This window comes from Dermacentor andersoni, chromosome 4 (genome assembly GCF_023375885.2).
Source record: "Dermacentor andersoni chromosome 4, qqDerAnde1_hic_scaffold, whole genome shotgun sequence".
NCBI lineage: Eukaryota > Metazoa > Arthropoda > Arachnida > Ixodida > Ixodidae > Dermacentor > Dermacentor andersoni.
Window position 1 is genome coordinate 22,286,598 of NC_092817.1, and position 20,603 is coordinate 22,307,200.

At 42.9% G+C, this 20,603-nt stretch overlaps 1 protein-coding gene across 3 annotated transcripts; it reads right to left on the bottom strand.

Moving 5' to 3' along the window:
* Positions 1-996: 996 nt before the first annotated feature.
* Nup50 (nuclear pore complex protein Nup50) lies at positions 997-20,499 on the bottom strand. 3 transcript variants are annotated; one of them, XM_050182908.2, is made up of 8 exons: positions 20,410-20,499; positions 19,370-19,526; positions 16,340-16,489; positions 15,806-16,013; positions 15,436-15,630; positions 10,414-10,492; positions 4,606-4,721; positions 997-1,366 (listed from the first exon to the last, which is right to left on the bottom strand). In XM_050182908.2, the coding sequence occupies exons 2-8, from the start codon at positions 19,520-19,522 to the stop codon at positions 1,149-1,151; spliced, it is 1,119 nt and encodes a 372-aa protein (XP_050038865.1). In that variant the 5' UTR covers positions 19,523-19,526; positions 20,410-20,499; the 3' UTR covers positions 997-1,148. The 3 variants fall into 3 exon arrangements, with proteins under 3 accessions (XP_050038865.1, XP_050038864.1, XP_050038863.1); XM_050182907.3 differs by having other exon boundaries at positions 20,406-20,499; XM_050182906.2 differs by having other exon boundaries at positions 20,413-20,494.
* Between the last annotated feature and the right edge of the window lie 104 nt (positions 20,500-20,603).

Sequence of the window (20,603 nt, forward strand, 5' to 3'; positions counted from 1 at the left end):
CCGCAACCTCATACTATGCAGCAGAATGCCATAGTTGCCAAGCCGTCACAGTGGGTGGAAGAGTGAAGGTGAGATGCAGCCTAACGACATGTTTACGGTGCCAACTGCAACCAAGTGAAGGAACATTGTAACAATTGCATACATTCAGCCATGCACAAGTATTCCGACAAACTGAATACCAGATCCCAAGATGTGAATAGACTAACGAAGTACAACTTCAAAAATCCCAGACACCTTTGCAACCTCAAGTGAAAGCTCAAATTTCAAGGGATTAACATTTTATCTAAACAAGTGAAATAAAAAGTGCCTGAGCTAAGAAAAAAGGATAAAGCATGTATAAAGATCTATTTTGAAATGGCCTTTTTGCCTTAATTGTGCCTTGTGGCCAATAAAGGCATTAACAGTACAGAATAGCATACACATCACAAAAAGACATGAAAAAAGAATAGTTCCAAAATTGGGCCTCGGGCTGTGCTTACATATCTGCTATTGAAAGGGGGGGGGGGGCAACACTTGAGCTGAAACTTTCCTGCATCAACATAACTGAATAACAATGACCTTCTTTTTCAGTCAATAAAGGTCATTAAGCTTCCTTGGGCTGCATACCCAGTGTTGAAAAAGAAGGCTAAAACAAAAATATGGATACAAAGATTCTAACATGCTGAAGCTTTGCGTGCCTATACGAAAAGGGAGGAAAGGGAGGGGGACTTTAGTATTTGTGGACCTAGTTTCATGCAAATATAACAAGAAACTAGTCTCAACAAGCAGTGTTTGAGTCAGAAATGCAACTAACTACCTGAGTGACTGCACTGTGCACAGACATTTGCATAAACAACATATCACAAACTCTGTGAAAGGCAACAGAGAATAGAGCTATGGCACTTTGTCATCATGCTGCTCTACTGATACAAACCCAGAAAAACCTGTAGATCTTTTCCTTTCAAGCATCACAGGGTGGCTGTGCTGATACGCAAGAAAAAAGAATATTTCACATAATCCAAATCAAAATCTTGTGGACTTTCTCTTTAATAGCCAACCGAGCTCATGCTTCTGCTTGGCATAATTCTTGAGGTAACAAACCAGGCTAATTACCTGGGATGAATTTTTTTTTTCGTTGACAGGCTAATGTTAAACAGCTCTGTTCAAACTCAGCTGTCCTTCTTCTCGTTCTTGTAGCGCTCCAAGGCATCTTTCAGGTCATCAGCGTCTTCAGCTGTACGCACGCGAAGCAGCATAGTTGTAGGGCTTGCCGGCTCGTCCTTGCCATTCACAGGTGGGTTTGGAATGCACACCAGTCCCACATTATTCTTGCCCAAACGTGACACTGGTAACGACGGGGCCAGCATGATGTTTAGCAGTATGTTACCTGCACACAAGAACAAAAGTGCACAGTAGTACATTAATACTTCCGGTCAAATGTCAATTGGAGAAGATTTACCCTGTTACGATTTTGCATGCTGTTCCAGAACAAGCACAATTTGATATTGAGCGAAACTTTGAATTTGTAGTGACCCTTATTATCAGCTATATGATGATGCACTAAAATGTGTGTTAATTAGAAAAAAAAAATACAAATGTGGAAAAAGAGGTATACAGATGTGACCATACCCTACACAAACTTCAAGAGGAGAAAGTGAGCTTGCGTGCAAGTGAACTAGCCAGCCAGAAAGGTGCGACGATAGCCAAGTGCCCTGTAAATGAAGTTCTACACAAAAGTAGGCGTTCAATATTGCGGCTGCCATTCTAAATGACTACTAGCATGGTGGAGAAATTTACCACTTGACCGAAATGCTACCTCATTCATGTGTGTATACTAGCTTAATGCTTTTCAAGAAAGAGCCTGGTCCGTTGCATGTAAAACCATGAGCCCCCTCATCTCAGCTTTCTCAGAATTCTACATAACTAATAGCAATCAGTCTAATCATGACAGATTTTGTTGACAACATGCATTTTATTTGGTCCTAACAGTTGTATGTATGCTTATGCTCAGTGCTTGACCACACATCATTTTTGCTCTGTTTCAATGTGTTGTAGGGTGCGCAAATGCCAAAATTCTTGAGTAGGAATGGAACAAAAATATTTCTGAATATAGAATATGTAATGATAGGCAGATGGCAGCACCTATTAGCAAGTTCTTTTAACACATTTGACTACTCAAATTATGTTGCCAACAACAAAAATAGACTATAGAACCCTTACAGTAAAAGCCTGCTTATTTGACCCTATATTAAAAGGCCAGATGGGCGTGCAGTGAGCAGCTGGCACATTTACATAGCAAGGAAGCCACGTGGCTGAGCATCACTGTATTGGATGGGCCCGTAGGACCTATACTTTCTGGAATAGCATTCATGATGCAGTTCAATCCCTTGATGCAATTGCCCCCATTTTCTTTCTTTACACTAAGTTGCACCCTCACTGTTTGCAAAACCATGCTCCTTGCTCTCAAGAGATTAGTTTTTCCACACTACTTTGTCGTTTTGTAGCTGAGCCTACCTCATGCACAGAATTCTGCCATAGCCAAGTGACAACTTGATCATGCATTCGTAGGCTAGATAAAAACAAATGCAAAAATCATGTCTGCTATCACATAGCCACCAATATATTCAAACTTTATATAATAGCTTTTTTTTTCGTTTCAAATATAGCAATAAAATATATAATACATTTTTGAATATTTGCACACCCCATTGCATTGTCTTTCTTCACACATTACCTGGCCATTATGATAACCCTTTTCTCGTGTCTTACTTTGTTTTTGTTTTTTTGTTTCCTTGTTTTCCCACTTATCTGCACACACCCTCTTGTTGTTTTTATCTCTAGTAATAAATAAACTTTAGATATGTGTTTTTGTATTACAGTAGACTTAAATTATTTGACTCCCATAAATTCAATCCTGACTAGAGGTCCTAGTCAGTTCCCATACATTTCTATGGGCCAACATTCACTATTTCAACCCTGGCATTTACCCTCGCAGGACAATTCAAACTTCACTAGTCAGCACGCTGCGCCTTACCCGAATGGCTGCAGCATAAGCTTTGGCAGCACTAGGGGACAGCTGTTGCATAGAAGACTCTTTCATTCACTGAAAACATTGATCTTTGGCGTGCTCTCTCCATAATTCCAAGTCAGAACAGCAGCTCACAATGAAAGATTATTTCTATGCAATTCTAAGGTGTACCACATTTTCCAAGAAAACGAGTCTGAATATTGCTCGTGCACTGTGGTCGAATATGACAATGAAAATGTGTTCTTGGCATTAAAACAGCCTATTCAGAGTCAACATCGCTGCCACTGTCGTTACAAGAAGGCGGCAGAACAAGTGTTTGTATAGGTTGCCAATGGTAACACGATGACATGCTGCTTTAATTATGAAAGCTCATTCAAAAGAACAAATTTTACATGTTAAACTAGTGGCAATAAAGCCATGTCCAAGTTTTTGGCATGTTATAGTTAGAAGAAAATATAAATTTGACACGAAATACGGTAGATTTCCGTTAATTCAATTTTTCAGGTAACTCAATCCTGACTGAAGATCCCGGCCAGTGCCCATGCCTTTTTATGGGACCAAACTTACATTATTTACATCCTAAAATTGGCCTTCATCGGACGATTCGAACAAGCGCTTGACCCTTAGGCAACCCAAATAGTGACCCCTTTAGTGACAGCATGTCTGTCTCGGAGGAGCTTAGGGGACAGTGAATGCACTGAATGCACATAAAAAATCACCTGTCAAAAATGCCTATTTTTGGCTTGCCCTAGGAAGATTTTCAAGCAATAACTGTGACTCACAATTGTCTGATTACGATATTTAGCCAATTATAATACGCAATCGACGAGGGTGGCAATATGGGCTTGTTGGTCGGTCGTCATTGAAAGGTATCTGTATAGCGCAATAAAACAAAGACACGAGAGGAACTGAAGACGAAGACAAGCGCTAGTCTTGTCTTCGCCTTCGGTTCTTCTCGTGTCTTCGTTTTGTTGCGCTATACAGATACCTTATAATGTGAACTCTTTTTCCCACAAAAAGAAAATTGGGCCAAGATTGCTTGCATGCTGCAGTTGGATAGGAAACCAAAACCGCCTTCACGTCATTTGTATGCTTTACCGGATAATGCTAATGTATCGCGGCAAAGCTGACATTGGGTGCACCTTAGATTTCTACATTGTTTAGGAGCTTAAATGTCATTTATACATTAGTTTTCTACTTTGTACACATAGAAAGTGGGCGCGCATTTGAGCCATGGGCATGTTAGGCTCGTGCAAATCACTGCGAAATGAATCAGCGGTGTGTTTTAGTGTTTATCCTGCATCTTTATTAATTTGACCTACTGGATAATTCGATCAATTTCGCCAGGCCTGTCAGGGTTGAATTAATGGAAGTCTACCGTACTGCTATAGATGTCAGTGAATTGTTCTAGAAAAGAACAAACATAATGAGAAAAGAATAGACAAGCTTAATAATTATATTATGCTCGATGATGTAAAAACACACTACTACAAGTTGCAAAAAACATATTTTCCTTATCATACAAAGAATATCGCACAGACATGCACATACACAATAATAGTGTCTGGAAACAGAGACAATGCCACTGGCACACCCACCGAGCTTGGTGTCAGCCCTGATTAGCAGCTGGTATTTGTCCTTCTGTGGCTTGATGTAGAGGATGCCCACACCCTTCTCTGCATAGCTGTTGTCTTTCTTCTGGAACAGCTTGCACCTGCACAGAAACACCACACAACCTATGGCAGGAAGAAAAAGAAACGCACACACACATGCCAGCCAGCTTCAACTCATTATAATGAAATGACATAATTCTGAAGTGCATCAGTCTCACTTTCAAGGATGGGGCACCTTGTGAACACACCCAAGTGCAATTAAGAGGAGGATCACCAATGAAACAGGCTTTCCTTATTCTTTGATCTAGAAATTCTAATGCAAAAGGAAAAACATGGCTAGTAGGGGAGAAATATATTTACTTCCATTGCTTCACCACTATTGCCGTTGGCCACTTGAAGCCCAAAACGAGAGCATGTTAAATCACGGTGTTTAACGTCCTGATACCGCACAGTTGGTCATGAGGGATGTCATGATTTCATTTACTATGTACTGGCACAGCTACTACAAAATATGAGACATTGTCATGGTGTCCAAGCTAAAGTAAGCCTTAAAGATGAAGATGGCCTATGGACATGGCTGTACTTTGCACCACTACAGTGAGCTAGACAGGGGTAGCGGGATCAGGGAGCAATGCCACGCGGTGGTGCCACCGAGTGATGGGCTGTAGGAGTGGCTGATACAGTGGGGTAAGCAAGTGCTTGCAGTGTGAAGTGGCTTCAATGGTTTTAAGAATATCAGGGCTTTGAATTCTGTATTTGGTCAAAAAGCAAGTGGGAAGTCACTGGGTTGATTGCAAATATACTCTTTTGGAAAAATATGGCATTTTCCGTGTGTGTAAACATATCCTTACATCTAGACCATTTCCCATAAACCAACCTTGTACTTTACAAAAATTTGGCTTTTATACATTTATAGGCTTTTGTTTCAACCTTAAATCTTTTTTATTTTCTTTTGCTTGGCTGCACATGCTGCTCTCAATACTGTAGTTGATCCAATAGCCAGAACAACAATATTTTGACAAGCAATCTAGCAAAGGCACAATACCATGCGAGAATGTAACTGCAGAAATTACTTCCTATTCAAACGCAAATAGAATATTACATTACTTGTAATAAAATGTGAATATAGAGCTCCAAAGTATTATGTAGAGAGAACAATTGGGCAGATACAAGGCCACATTAGCATCAGTGCGCTTGCTCAGTTCATCCACCGAAATATTGGCTGCAAGATCCTTTGCATATGCCCCGGCTTCCCGTTTTTTTGTTGCACGAGTCTACAAAAGGGACCTAAATAATAAAGAAATGAAGTAGCTATGGTTACATCGAGATAGAAGAAGATTGCATTAATCACACACAAAAGCATATGGGCACAGCCCTGCTCAACTTGATCACAGAAGACAAAGGAACCAAGAACTTTGGTGGCAAGGGAAGGCTCAAAGTGGACCTCACAACAAAGTTGAGCTTTTATTATATTTGGGTGCTAAAATCTCCCAAAGAAAATGCAGAGGAAACTCACAAGGCTGTGATCGTGACATATCGCATTACTTCCAATGATGCAGTCGCTAATCACAGTTTGTGCCCAACATGCCCACATTCTTGGTGATGGCAGAATGCAGCAGCAGCCCGAGGTGAGCCTACTCCCAAAACACAGGTGTAACTTGCCACCTTGTTGCTTCCAGTCTATGAGTGCCTCTCAGAAAGGAAGCTCCTTAAGCGGTGCCAGAGAGGTAAAACTCAAAACAACAAGCGTTTAAATTCCATAATCTGGCCACTTGCACTAAAGCAGTGGCATGCATCGCTATTCACTGTGGAGGCTGCTGTTGCAGAGGCAGTGATGCACTTCAATGCAGGCAACAGGAGGACATTAAAGCAGCAATCCTGAAGGAACTCAGCCTGAACCCTGGCCCAGTGAGCAACAAATGGATGGCTGAGAAGTGCAACTGTAGAGCAAATGAATGTACTCGGAAGCACACATGGGCCAACAATGTTCAAGGGGCACTGAAGAGACAACATTGGAACAGCAGCAGGCAGTTAGACTGCACTCCTGGTGGCAATTAAGAATGTACCTATGTGAATATGTACATAACATTTGTTAATTTTTATTAAATCTTGCTTTGTTCATTTTTTTTAACTTTCTCAAAACAAATTTTTGGCTCAATGCAATATTGAGGCCTTGATATATCAACACCTAGAACAGGTAGAACTAAAATTATTTTTGCAGAAAGAAGCCCAATGTGTACTCTGTGAAGTACAGCAATCAGACCTCTTAATTCTAATTTCAGAAATAAATTTTTTGCTACATTTTGGGGCACATGGTTGCCACATTTTGTGGGCTTTTATATTCTATAGGCTGTAAATATCCATAATTGGATATGCTTGCTATACTCAATTCTTTACTCTTTATGCTATCTAACCATGCCATACAAATAATTTTATTGCGCCATTTATTTCTCATTGTGCCCTGAAACAATGGAACAGAAATGTTAATTATTTAAAGAACTAATAGACCTACATCAACACGAATTACATATCTGAAATCAGCACAATGAGTTCAACAAGGCTAGGAAAATTTATTCGTATTGATCAAAAAAAAAAAAATTTCAATAGCAGTGTCCCTCTTTAAACACTACACCAGGCTGACTGGTGCATGAGTTAGCCGATTGTGATACTACGTGACTGCCACTTCCCCTTTTTGTAACGAAACAGCCCCCTTTGTCACGTCCGAAGAAGCACCGCACTTTGTGCACATTTCAAACGGGATGCATAAAAGGTGCTGTAATTAATTATTTGTTGTGCTCTTGACTAAGTGACGTTTTGTATGGTAATTGTGCAGCCGCCAGCTACCTAAAAAAATTATCGTCAGCAGCAACATATCTTTATGTCCACTGCAGGATGAAGGCTGCTCCCTGCGATCTCCAATTACCCCTGTCTTGCACTAGCCAATTCCTGTTTGCACCTGCAAACTTCCTAATTTCATCACCCCACCTAGTTTTTTTTACCGTCTTCAACTGTGCTTCCGTTCCCTTGGCACCCATTCTGCAGCTCTAATGGCCTATCGGTTATCTACCCCTAGACGTTACATGACCTGCCCAGCTTCATTTTTTCTCTTAAAAGGGCCCCTCACCAGGCCTCATAACAAATCTTGTTTATATGCTGCAAGTTGTTACGTGTTCTCTAGGGAGTGTTGTGCCGCAAAAAAGTTTCGAATCAGCTCATAAATAGCCGAGATATAAATATTTGATGATTTTTGATGAATATTTGATGAATATTTGAGATATAAATACCCATGATTTCAGCAGGCGGGCTCCACTGCCAAGCAAGATGCCCTCTCTACTAGCCACGTCTAGCCTCCGCAAGCTAAATTTCTTCCCTGCGTTCTCCCATACCACACCTCGAGGATTGCGTGATGCATACGTCACAGGCCCTGCCTTCATTGTATTTTTCTCCTTGCATTTTTTTCTTCGGTGCTACGCATTTCCACTGATGGCGTCGCCTGCGAGCTGTTGTCTCGTTCGCGCAGCGCATCATTTTGCGTGCTGTGCACAAGGAAACATGAATAGCGGTATAATTCAGTGCTACACCAATACTGAGGCTGAACAAGCGGATCGCACAGCATTATCACGCGCTGGAACATGGTAGAAAATGGCAGTTTCGGTACCTGCGCACGTGAGCGCACGACCCTGGGAACAAGTAGACGAAGCAGAAGTACATATCTCTTGCTTTGGTGTGAAGTAAAACAAAAAAACATGCAGACGTTCTGTTTGTGTGTTTTATTATTTCTCTAAACTTCAATACGTCAATTCAAGCAACAGATTGCACAGATAACAGACGTTGTCTTGAATAATTATCGAACTCACGTGTCACCACGAGTGACATCACACTGCGGACACGCTTACGTAGGCGTAGGGGCACGATTACGTCACCGTCCGGCTTGGAGCACAGCAGCCGCAAGTGAAGATGGAAACGGTGTTCGGATTGAAATTTCAGATCTTTCTGCGGTGCGTAGCGACGCAATACTTTGCAGACATGATTGTTATCGCGCAATGCATGCTCTGAACTTGTCAGCTCAAAATGACCAGACCTGGTGAGGGGCCCTTGAATGTCAACTAGAATTTCGGCTCTCCCCGTTTGCTTTCTTATATAAAAAAGAATTGACCGCCCTTCCACTACTGTGAAGAGGGGTCAATTTGCAACCTCTCAATTTGAACAGGACAATTCGAAGAGGGACACCTTGCAACCTCTCGTCTGATTTTTCGGATACTCCTTGAGCCAACTCGATCGAAAGCACCATGCACCGACTCTGACCGGTGCATGGTTCAACTTGCTGAACGACATTTCTGTTTTGAACGGAGCCTCCTTGCTGCCCCATGAAGTGGTGCTACTGCAAATCCCCGCTCATCATCATCGTTTCTGCCTGGTTCGTGGCTACAGCAGTTCCAGTCTCAGCTTAGTAAGCCATGTCAAGACAATCCAGCAGTTGATTTGTTTGTTTCTTTGTGCACGACGCTGCGAGTAGGCCACGTTTTTCGTTTGGCAGACTGGTATCGGTGTGAAGACGTGGTGGTGTTTGCTTTGCGTGCCGTGTCGAGGTTGCGGTGATGCAACGTGGCATACGAAAACATCGCGTCAAGTGTCTAATGGCACCCACAGTGCCCGCGCAGAATGCGCTAGGGAATGCCGGCAAGCGGGTGCCGGGAGCCTAGGATTTGTTGCCTTCCGATGTGCACCCTATTGACACCGAAAGTGTTCTGCAGAGACCTGTGTAGTGGTTCCGGACACCGTCTCATTTGACAGTTTCACAGGTGCTCACGCTGCTGTACTGACATGCGCAGAACTCGATGGCGGCGAGATCATTCGTCAGGTTTCTGCTGCACCGCCGGACGATGACTCCGAGTCGGAAGATGACTCACCATGTGCAACGCTGCCGTCGCATGCGGAGCGTGCACAAGCAGTGACTGTGCTTTCAGCCGCCTACAGTGACCGTACGACCCTCTCCGAGATTCAGGCTTATCTGATTACGCGTAAACGGAACAGCATGCAACGGCGCATTCACAATTTCTTCAAGCCTACTGCCGAGCCCGAATAAGTGCGTGGAAATAAAGGGTTTATTTTTTTTTAAGCTGCTTTTTCGGACACCTGTTTATTCGGACATTTCCGCAGTCCCTGTGAGGTCCGAATAAACGGTCGGGGACTGTATGTGTTGTGCCACTACAAGAGGGTAGTGCGGGTGCAATATAACTTTTTTTTTTTTGCATGCATATTTTGCTATCTTGCACTGCCTTATTTAAACCACTTTTAACACATTTCCATTAATTTGACATAATAGTTCTGTGGAAACCCGCAAGGTAGAGAACTAATGAATTAAGAAAAAATTTCATTTTCCCGTAATTAATTACTTCTCTCTACCTTGCGGCTTTCCGCAGAACTATTAAGTCTAACTCTTGCCTTTGCTTAGAGTTGTTGACAAATTCGACTTTGCCCTGCCATCTGCTGGCCGCCTGGTTAGCTCAGATGGTAGAGCGGCTGCCCCGGAAAGGCAATGGTCCCGGGTTCGAGTCCCGGACCAGGACAAATTTTTCTTCGACTGCGAGGCTTTTCTTTCGAGGAACCTGTATGGGTTTCCTTAGTAGCAATAGCTACGAATGGGTGGATGTCTCATTTTCCCTTAATTAATTTTCACTAATAATAAAAATGTGGAAATTTGGCAGGTATGCTGCCTTAGGCCACCATGAGCCTACAAAGTCACTGACACATTTGGCAGACATATAAAAGGGCAGAAACACCACAACGAACCGTTTGGTGTACACGGCATCCTTTTCTTCAACTGGAGCAAACTCCTCCTTTGGAGGCACGTACTCCTCCTCGTCAGAACCTGGATAAATGGAAACAGGCGTAAACTTGACAAAAAGCACTTGACATCTGATGTCACGATGACCTAATCCAACAGCAGGTACATGGCTTAAAGGGAGCATGTCACGGTCACCCAACTATTGTAGTTTTCCATGAGAAGTTGTTGTAGAGTGTCCATTATGGCATTTCTGTGCAAAACGTAAATGTGCAACCATGGAGAAACTGAGCCAAGACAGAGCGTTAAATTCACCACTGCAGCTGCTCTTTGCCAAGTGGCATGGACCATTCAGGCATCCCACGACATCACATCGACGTGGAATTCCATGCTACTTGTAGTTTTTAGAGCCAGCAAACCAGCGCAGCAGTATGTGATATTGAAACTACAAAACTGTGAAAGTGCAGGTAACACAGAGTCAATTGAAAATGAAAACTTTCAACTGTCTGCAACATTGTGAAGGTGTCATGTACAAAGACTAAAGTGCATGTGTCTGGCACGGCGGACAACCAGTGGCTCTGAAAGAAGAAAAATAATGGTGGATTCGGTGTAAGCACGCAGTACGTGGCATCTCGGCAAACAGCCAATCACGAAAAGACATGGCTTCTGGAAGGGGAAGCAGAAGAGAAGAAATAAAAAAAGGCTTTTTTTTTCTTGGAGAAAAGCGCTGCTGTGCGTAGTGGAAGAAGCGAGGCTGCTGGGCTGCAGGCCCGAGCTTCCAAGACTTCAACGACGATATGGCCTCCATCCTACCTCCTGCCTGTGGTCTTCGGTGGTCCTGGTGACCTGGGCCTGAAGGCAGGAACTTCACACTTCCCTCCTGCAACACCTTGGCCGAGCTGCGGATGATCCTCAAGAAGCAAGCAGCGACTTATCCTCACGCGACCCGCACTCTGCAGCTGCATCGACGCATGTCAATTGCGACCGGTCACGGACCTTAATGTTTTGTACAAGTGTTTACTTGTGTGAGAACATATAGAGCTGCAGGAACGTTTGTGTGTGTGATGGTTTGTTTTAATTATATGTTCATGCTTTGTTAACAATCAGCTCGCTGTTTCTTTTCCCCACTGTGGATTTGCCTCAGTAGTGGCCAGAAGAATTCGAACCATGCAAGTGTAGATACACTCCCGGGCGTACAACCCCACATTAACCTAAGCAAACCAAATCATAACACAAAGGTAACATCAATGAGTTCCTTTTTCCTGGAAATTGAATAGAACCGGACAGGTAGCCTTTTCTTCTGTCTTATAACGCAATGCTTTTTATTACGAGTAGTTGAGTACTAGCGATAGAATTACGGTGGAGTGCCTACGTCATCGGCATAGTACTCAAATATCCTGGATGAGTCTGGCATCGTGTCTTCTGTTCACCTAAATTTCTTCATTAGTAAAACTTTGTTCGTGACACTATTGATGCCTTTGACATTCTCAAGCATTAATCTACCACTTAAGCTTGGTGCATTAATCTATCACTTAAGCATGGTGACAGTTTGGGCATGTTAGTAAGACGTGAATGCAGCTTTGTGCACACAAGAGGAGAACAGAGGAGACACACAAGGCTGCGTGCGTGTGTCTTAGCCTCTTCTCTGTCCTCGTCTTGTACTCATAAAGCTGCATTCTTATCACTTTTGCTTGACTTAATATTTGCCTTTCATGTCCCTTTAAGTTTACCTTGCTATTGAAGTTTCGTTATTTTTTAATCTATTCAGGAGTCCCTGCTCAATCGCCAAAATTAATTTCTGACAGAGAGCAAAACGGTTTTGTATGTTATCAACCAACTGTTTGCCATGGATGCTGTTATTCAATTTTGCCCAATTAAGAAGAATTCCAATGTAGGCCCTAACTACATTATAAAAATGAAAAGGGATTTTTGCAATTAAAAAGAAGAAAAATAATTTTAGCACAATTGCATTCATGACAATCGTGTGTGCTATATTATTTAGAAACTATAAGGGCAATGTAAACCCTCGGGCTAGAACACTGAGAAGTTACCACAGAACAAAGCATGTGAGCCGACAACCAAGCTCTTCTGAAATTTTGTGTTGAAAAGGTAGCATGGAAGCCCTGTGGTTTTTTTCAATGCAGATACATTACTGAAAAAGAAAGTGAAATCAACAAGAAAAACATGTCCAGTTTCACTCGAAGGGAGAAGCATTGAAAGTGCTCACAAGGTTTAGTGTTGCACTGAAGCTCCTCAGATGGTGTTCTAAGTATACTCGGGAGTGACACATCGACACGACATAGCGCACAAGGTAAATTCTGCTGCACAGCAGAAACAATGCCCTGGCAGCTCTTAGGTGTCTCACAATACTGGTAGGATGAGGAGCCCTGCCACCAGCATTGCAGGCGTCGCACCTCAATGGTGTAAGAGATGAGATGGAAGGAAAACTGTCAGCATTTGTAGCTTGGTATTCTGTGCATTCTGCCCAGGCCACTGTAGGCACCATGGTGTGGTATGCATGCAGCCGCACAATGCTCATACCAGCAGTGGCAAGTGAAGCATGAGGAACGCTGCCCTAGCTCCACTGCAGAGCTGATTGAGCGAAGCATGACGATGCGTCCACTTGGCTTCATCGTATTTGCATGCGAACGCACTGCATGCCTTTCGTGTCGCTGGAAACATTACAATCCCCCATGCATGAGCTGTGCTTTCACCATCGTTATCTGGACAGCATGGCAGCAGCAATAGCGTGAATGTGGCTCGAGTTTCCATATATAATTGTACTGCAAGACAATTTCCATGAAATTTTGTTTGAAATACGACTAGAGAAGTCATGAAAGGCTAGCAAAAGCAGAAATTTTTGATCCCAAAAGCAGAAGGGGAAAGAAGAGAGCCAGTATTGCTTGCTGGGAGTGATGCATAACTTAGGCAATTACCAAAGAAAATTGGGCAATTACCGCACTTACTCTCATAATGATTGCACCCCTGAATTTTGTCGTCAAAATTCGATTTATTTTTCTTTCCCGTGTAATGATCGCACCCTGCACTTGTCGCAGCGATATGTCATGTGCCAAGTCTAGCTAATGATGATCACGCTTACCATCTGTCGAATGCTATGTGAATGACTCTTAAAGACATGCCAAGCCGTCTGCACGCACTCAACATTTTTAAGCAGATGCCCCATTTCATACCTTTCATCACTTTCCGCACTTCCATGAAAAGAAAAAGCTACAACCAAACTTGCCTTGGCTTTATTATTTGTTGGCTTCATAATGGTTTTGGTCAACAACAAGAACATAACAGGCACCTTTCGATTCTTCTCGTCTGCACTCGTGCGCATGCAATCAATCGCAATCGGCAACAATAGTGGCCAAGTTTAGACTTATATATTAAAAGTGTACCCTATTCATATGCCGACTCTTGTAACGCAGCTAAGATATTCGCTCACCCTTAGAGGAAATGTGCCGTATTAGGATAGCAGTGAAAACAAATGCCTCAGTTTCCGCAGCACGCCCGCCATGTATTTCTATGTCACTGGCAGCTAAGCGTGCCCATCTCTGTTTCTGTCCCCTCAAAGTGGGCATGGCTATGTTATAGTCGCAAAATTGCCGATATTAACGATAATATTCATTATTGATACGGAAGAAACTGTTTCAATGAACATAACATACTCATGAGAAAAATAATCTCATTCAGCTAGCTCCTCCGGTCACCATTTTTGTTTCGGTGTCCCACACTGACAGTGGCAGCTGCCTGCTTGTCATCCCGCAGCAAATGCAGGATGAAAAAAGAAAATGTTTCTTTTCGTGGGAAATTAAACCCGCGTAATGATTGCACCCCTGAATTTAAGTCAATTTTTTTGACAAAAAAGTGCGATCATTATGCGAGTAAATACGGTACAAGCCCTATAGCTTCACCTAGATTGCTTCAGTAGTATGTATATACTACTCATTTGCTATGAACTTAGTCATAGTGAAAAAGGCTACTTTTTTCCCCATCGCATCAATAGTCAGTGGACCTGAAATTAAATTAAACAGGTTCTTCTAAGCCACTATTCCTGCAAGCTTAAGAAGACAGAGTGCCATGGACAACTTGTAAAGACTGATTGTACATAATAAAGTTTCCCAGGAAAACCTTGCGCATGGCATCCAGCCCCAGTCGGCAGCCATACGGCCCAGTTGGCCTCAGTCAAGAAAAGTGCACGAGACAGTTGACTAATAATTCACTCACCATTTTATCAATCTGTCATCTGTGCTGTACATTCCAGTTGAAACATTTTGACAAACAAGTGATGCCACTACTGCATTACAAAGTTGTTTGCAGAGCATAAGTCAAACTGCAAATTTTCTTCCAGAGTATTTAGCACAGATTCCAGAACCCGCACGGATGTGTGATGTTAGTGATTATTCACAAGTGTTGAACCGGCATACAATAACTTGGATGTTATATGTACCATCAAAGTCTGATGGTACGCTGGGGGAGCTGTGTAGGACAAGTGCGAAAGAAAGTACTAGCTAAAAACACAGGCCTGCGTAAGCCTTAAGTGTTCTTTACAGTGGCTTTGTATAGCTTGCTTGACCTCCAAGATGTGCAGTGGAGTTAGCGTTAAGTCAAGTGTAAAAAGTACTACATGAATCCATTGATGCCATCACATGCTCTCACCTTTATTGTATGCCTGTGTCAGTGCCATAGTGATTGCTGGTAATGTTACTGGTCCTCTCAGGCTGAATTCACTACCAGATCTAAGTGAAAATGATTTGACCTTGACAAGATGCTGAGGACCATTGTGGTGAATGTTGCCTGAATGTATAAAACAATTTTGTGAATATGAGTATCGTGGAACGCCAAAACTGTAAGTGGGTGGACGAAAGGCGCTAAATGCTGGATGAGCTGAAAAACAAATGAGTACGCAAGCTCCGATTCCTGCATTGCGCCACTCCACATGGTTGCAAAGGTGCAGACATGTGGCGTTAGAAATGTCATGTCAACGGTGCTACACTTGCAACAAAACTTTAAATGCCTGCACTCACCATTAGTGTCCTTCTGAGTTGAAGTTGTCGTTGGGGCAACTGTTGATAACCCGAATGTGAAAGTTGGTGTCGGGGCATGGGAAGACGTAGGTGCAGCCTGCATCCCAAATATAAAAGACTTCGTCGCGGTGGTACCCGACGAACTGGTTTCGGGTTTGGAAGACTCTGAGGCAGGAGTATTAGACTTTGGGTCACCTGGAAGGCAAGGAGGTGCGCAAAGCCTTGCTGCATGTGTTTCTCATCAGGTTGTGGTTAAGCACAAATTGCAGCTACATCTAATGAAAGCTGATTTGCATTGGCCATGGGCCACACGCAATACCTTCTTCAAGTGCAGAAATTCGGGGAAAAATTAAAGTGAACTACACAATACCTTTAGGTGCCTGGTCGAAGTTTAAATTGGTGGGGACTGATGATGCAAAATTGAATGTGGGTAACTTGGGCTGTTCAGGTCCAGATGTGGATAACTTTCGGATTTCGGTTAAATGATGTTCGTAGTCCCGGAAGACGGGACGGAAATCCGAGAATGGATTGGACTCCACATGCTGCTTCACCCAGCTCAGCAGGCACTCGTTTAAGCGCTAGAGAGATAAAATGAATTAACTTTAGCATGAAGTCACACATTGCTGTGAAAATTAGTCTTATACCAAGAGGATGGCAGTAACTCTCTGTGTAGTGTATCACGAACTTTCAAGAGGTATAAAGTCTTGATACATGCAGCCAAAAAGATTACAGAACTTCTGAGCAGTAAGGTACAGTAAACCACTAAATGGCAATGCTGCTACAGACAAGTGAAGGTGTGCTGATAAATATTCTAGGGTACCATGGAGAAAAGTTGAAAAGCAGGCCATGTATTACGTAATATAACAAAAATAATAATAAAAAGTAAACAAGAACTACCAATCACCTTCAGCTTGCCTAGAAAAACTGGATCTTCATTTTGCGGCTTCTTGTCAGGTGGTACTGTTGATGTGGAGCCGTTGGGTAGTGTGGCGTCTGGTGGCTTTTTGGCATCCGCCTTGGCAAAACCAAAGCCACCAAAGGGGCTAGCTGAGGCCTGCGTACAGAGACAGAGGCTGTGGTAGGGCATGTTAATAAATATTTTCAAGTCGTATCATAAAAATCGGGCCCCTCGGTTCCCTTTCTTTTCGTTCTCAAGTGAGTGGCATAGCCAGGAATTTGTTTCAGAAGGCGGGGGAGGGGGGGGGGGGGCACCACTTGGCTGCAGGAGAGGGACAGGGCTGATTGGTGTCGTTGCATGTCATCTTATGCTAGGTATCCCTGGTACAAAGACATTTAGGTGTGGGTGTGTGTGGAGGGGGGGGGGCATGTGCCGAATGTGACCCCCCCTTCCCCGTTCACCCTTGTCTATGACCCTGTTACACGTAATTTGAAAACAAAAGGTTGAGGTTGGTATTTTTTGTTCGCATGAATGTAACAGTAGATGGTCGTGCATGTTTGCATCATATCACACTTCAATAACAGAGCAGTGTACCTGTGTTATGAAGCCATGCCGGCTCTTTCAACTATATTAAATGCAATATCATATCGCTGATCCTGTACACTACTACTGAATTCCTACTGTTACTCGCAAGAATTCGTGTTGCTTTCAGTAACATGAGAATTAATTTAATACCCTACTAACTTGCTTAGCTTTCAGTCAATCTAAGTGCGATATTTACTGAGCTCATAAAAATGGCTTTCTGCCTCCAGCTTTTGTTTAAAAGCTAGCCGTCACTACTGTAGAAGTAAAAAGATAAAAAAAAAGGCTAGAGAACTCAAACTACAACCTTTGTGGTATATTCATAACAGCCTGTGAAGGAAGCAAGGGATTGTGATCAGCAGTCAGCGCCTTGGAACAATGAAGGAGTTAATTTAACTAGAATTCATGAATCAAAGCTTACTCAGATCTCTGAAAGGAAAAAAAAAAAAAAAAAAAACTATGCAATAATGCTTCGTGTCAGTACTAACCTACAAGGCCAAAACTTTGAGAATAACAAAGAAACTTGCATGGAAACTTGCAATGACAGTGATAGGCATAACGTGAGGAGACAAGACAGCAACATGAATTGTGGAGCCCCAAATGCAGGTAGTTAATATTGTACTCTGAGATAAGGACTGGGCTAAGGCAAGTCATGTAATGCATAGTAATGCACCTGCCAACTCTAGAATTTTTCTTGAAGCATAAGAATTTTGGCTCATTTTACCATTGTATGAATTTCAAGCCAAACTTCACAAAAAATAAAGTTGGTTGCAGAAGTATTTGCTTGTCAATGTTTGAACCTTCCTTTAGAAGTCTTCTCATGGTGAAAGGATACAAGAAGGGCACCTGATTGGAGCAAGTTCGTCCAGACAAGTTGCGGAGGCAGCCAAAATAAGCAACAGCTGGAAAAAAGTCATTCTAAGCTAAACTTGTAAGTTCACAGCAAGCTTTAAAGGGACTCACAACCAATTTTTCTAGTACCCAGGTACAATGGAACGCTGACTAGTCGTAGTGTAGTGGTTACACGGAAAATGCCATGCACCAGTTTCTATCAGAATTTTTCAACCTGCAGTTAGAATGCAGTCGTTTACTGGAAGCATGTCGGAAACAGTGATAGGTGAGCGCGATAGCGATTATACTCTGGCATTTGAGGGAGGCAGACAACAAGTGCGGTCGTAGCTGTGAGATATTAATATTTTGTTTATCAAGCCAATGTTCCTGTTATTCATGTTTTCCGAAGTGTTAAATTATTTCTACAATGATAGCTACATGCTTTCCTGGTTTCCTGTCCTTATATCATTAACAAGTCAAGGATGTTTTTTAGCCCAGCCAATTTAAGTTCTCTAAAGGACACTTTTACCCATGATACGCATTTCAGGGTGTTGATGTAGCTGTGCGTGAGCTTTTGATTTTAGAAGTAGGTCATCTCTCGAAGATCTGAGTGAGCGGGAACAAATGCCCTTAGCTGCGTGCTCAGGATTTTGCACGTGTACAATAGCAATTACGTGCACTGATATACATTGAGGAACGCAAGTGCCACTAGTTAGCGTGGACTTTACTTCGTAATACGCATAGAATAAAGTGTAAAAGCCTAACAATATATGGACTGCAATTTTAAGCAATAAGTATGCAGTACTTAATAACAACAAACTTACGTAGAGTAATCTCATATACTACATTCATATTACCAAGGCTTTACTGCCACTCCGCACCACTCATTGACTTTTGACTTTCTTTGCCAATTTAAAATTATTATTTCTAATTAAATTGTGAACAGTGTGCTGGATTCTATCACTACAAATCATGGTAATTTCATTTCCACCGATGTCTCACAACATATCCTGGCCAGTTGTCAGTCCCTTTAAAGAAATTCATGCTGTCCCTTCCCTGTTTTGATGCACTTACATAATGCCTAGTGCTTTACCTGCTTGTTGCGTTTAGAGCACTACGGACTACAGTCAAACGACCACTGAACATTGTTCCTTCTTTCTTTTCCTTTTTTTGTGGAATAATCAGTTCTTGTACTAAATACAGAACAAGGCTAATCCATTCGGCAGCATGGCTGCAACATTGGTCATGCACATTTCTACATGCGCTGATGTGCAAGGGTGTACTAATGCTTCAATGCCCAATATTCCTTACACAATACAGGTATAGATTCTGCAATACTTGGAAATGCATCAGGATTATTTTGGGCAATTTGCCATCTATTTCGAATCGACACATGCACACATTCGCTCTCACAGGCTGAAACAATCTAACAGTGGTGAAAGTGAGAGAGTACAGTCTGAATCACACTTGTCTAGCGTGGTCAATTGACCAGCACAGACCGACGTCGCACTGAGACCACGCATGGTTGTGCCGCATGCTAGCTCCATGCACAGTCCGCAGCCGTCCGCTCGACTACTCTACACAAGTGCAATTCTGATTGTAGTTGCGGGCAAGAACACTTACTGACGTGTTGGTGAGGCTACGCTTGGCAGTCTTGATTACCCGGCGTCCAATTTCCTCTTTGTCAGCTTTCTTGAACTGGCCTTGGTCTTCTGGTTCGTCCTCCTCTTCCCAGTTGTCAGCGTTCAGTTCTTTGGAAGCTTGTCGCTTTGCCATGTTTCTATCCAGAGGAAAGGCGTCACAAAAAATCGTCAGCAATCTGCAAGTATCAACTGCCCAATTATTCCTCGCACTAAAAAAGCAGCACATGCCGGCAACTATTTCGGCTTTTAATTTATATAGGCAACAAAACAGTTAATTTGTCACACGCAGAACAAATCCACCGTTTCAGTACCAATAACAGACAGCACAGCGATGTATCTACGAGCCGCTCTATCAAAGCCGTTCTCAATGGCAACCAGACAATGATGACCACTGTGAGTCGCGTGTTCGCTGAAATCTACACATTCCTTCGCACAGTTCCCTCCTGCAAAACTGAACGCCCATATGCGTTACGCCTCGCAGCACGCGGGAGCAAACGGACGCAGGTAGCTTCACTGGAAAACATCATACAATACGTTACAGCTTCGGTGCAGTTATAAAGAAGCGATTATAGGTGCTTTCCAGCGTTGCACTATATTATATTTATTTAGTACACGAGAACTAGGAAGGTAGTTACGCGAACCTCAACACACCGCACATTTTTCATTCAAACTAGCTGGCCGCAGACGCACTATCACGACGTTTAGTCGCGCGAATCAGTGTCATTTTGAAGACAACACGTGGCGAGAACAGTGTAGAGGAATTGTGCAAATTACATATGAATTGCATTTCTTGGGGCGCGATTTCCGCGCAGATCAATACACCGTGAGAAGCGCGAGCACATGCACAGGATGAGGTCTCGAATGCAAGCGTCCGTTACCAACTTGTCGCAGTCATATACAATGTAACGGCACTCAACGGCGGCCTCTTTGTTCGAAGGACGAACGAAAGCTGCATGCAAGACGCGCGCATTCAATAAGTGGTGCTGCAATGCGCAAATATTATGATGAAAACCTACAAACCACCTGTCTTTCGAAGTTCTCCCCGGCGGACTACTTGCTGAGCGACCTGCGCCTGACTGCGCCTCCTGCGCGTTCGATGCGCGGTAGCAGCTGCCCTTTTTCGCACTTTGCGCAGCGCGAGAAGTGTCGCTGTAATAAGAAGTGAAAACAGCTGAAAAGTGTGTTTTGCATCGGAACACCAAGCTTGCTGCATC

Coding starts and splice junctions, on each gene's coding strand:
- Nup50 (XM_050182908.2), bottom strand. CDS start 19,522: ATGGCAAAGCGACAAGCTTCCAAAGAACTGAACGCTGACAACTGGGAA. Junction 16,014..16,339: donor TTTTTCTAGGCAAGCTGAAG/GTGATTGGTAGT, acceptor TTATCTCTCTAG/CGCTTAAACGAGTGCCTGCT. Junction 1,367..4,605: donor CAGGGCTGACACCAAGCTCG/GTGGGTGTGCCA, acceptor TCTTGTGTGCAG/GTAACATACTGCTAAACATC.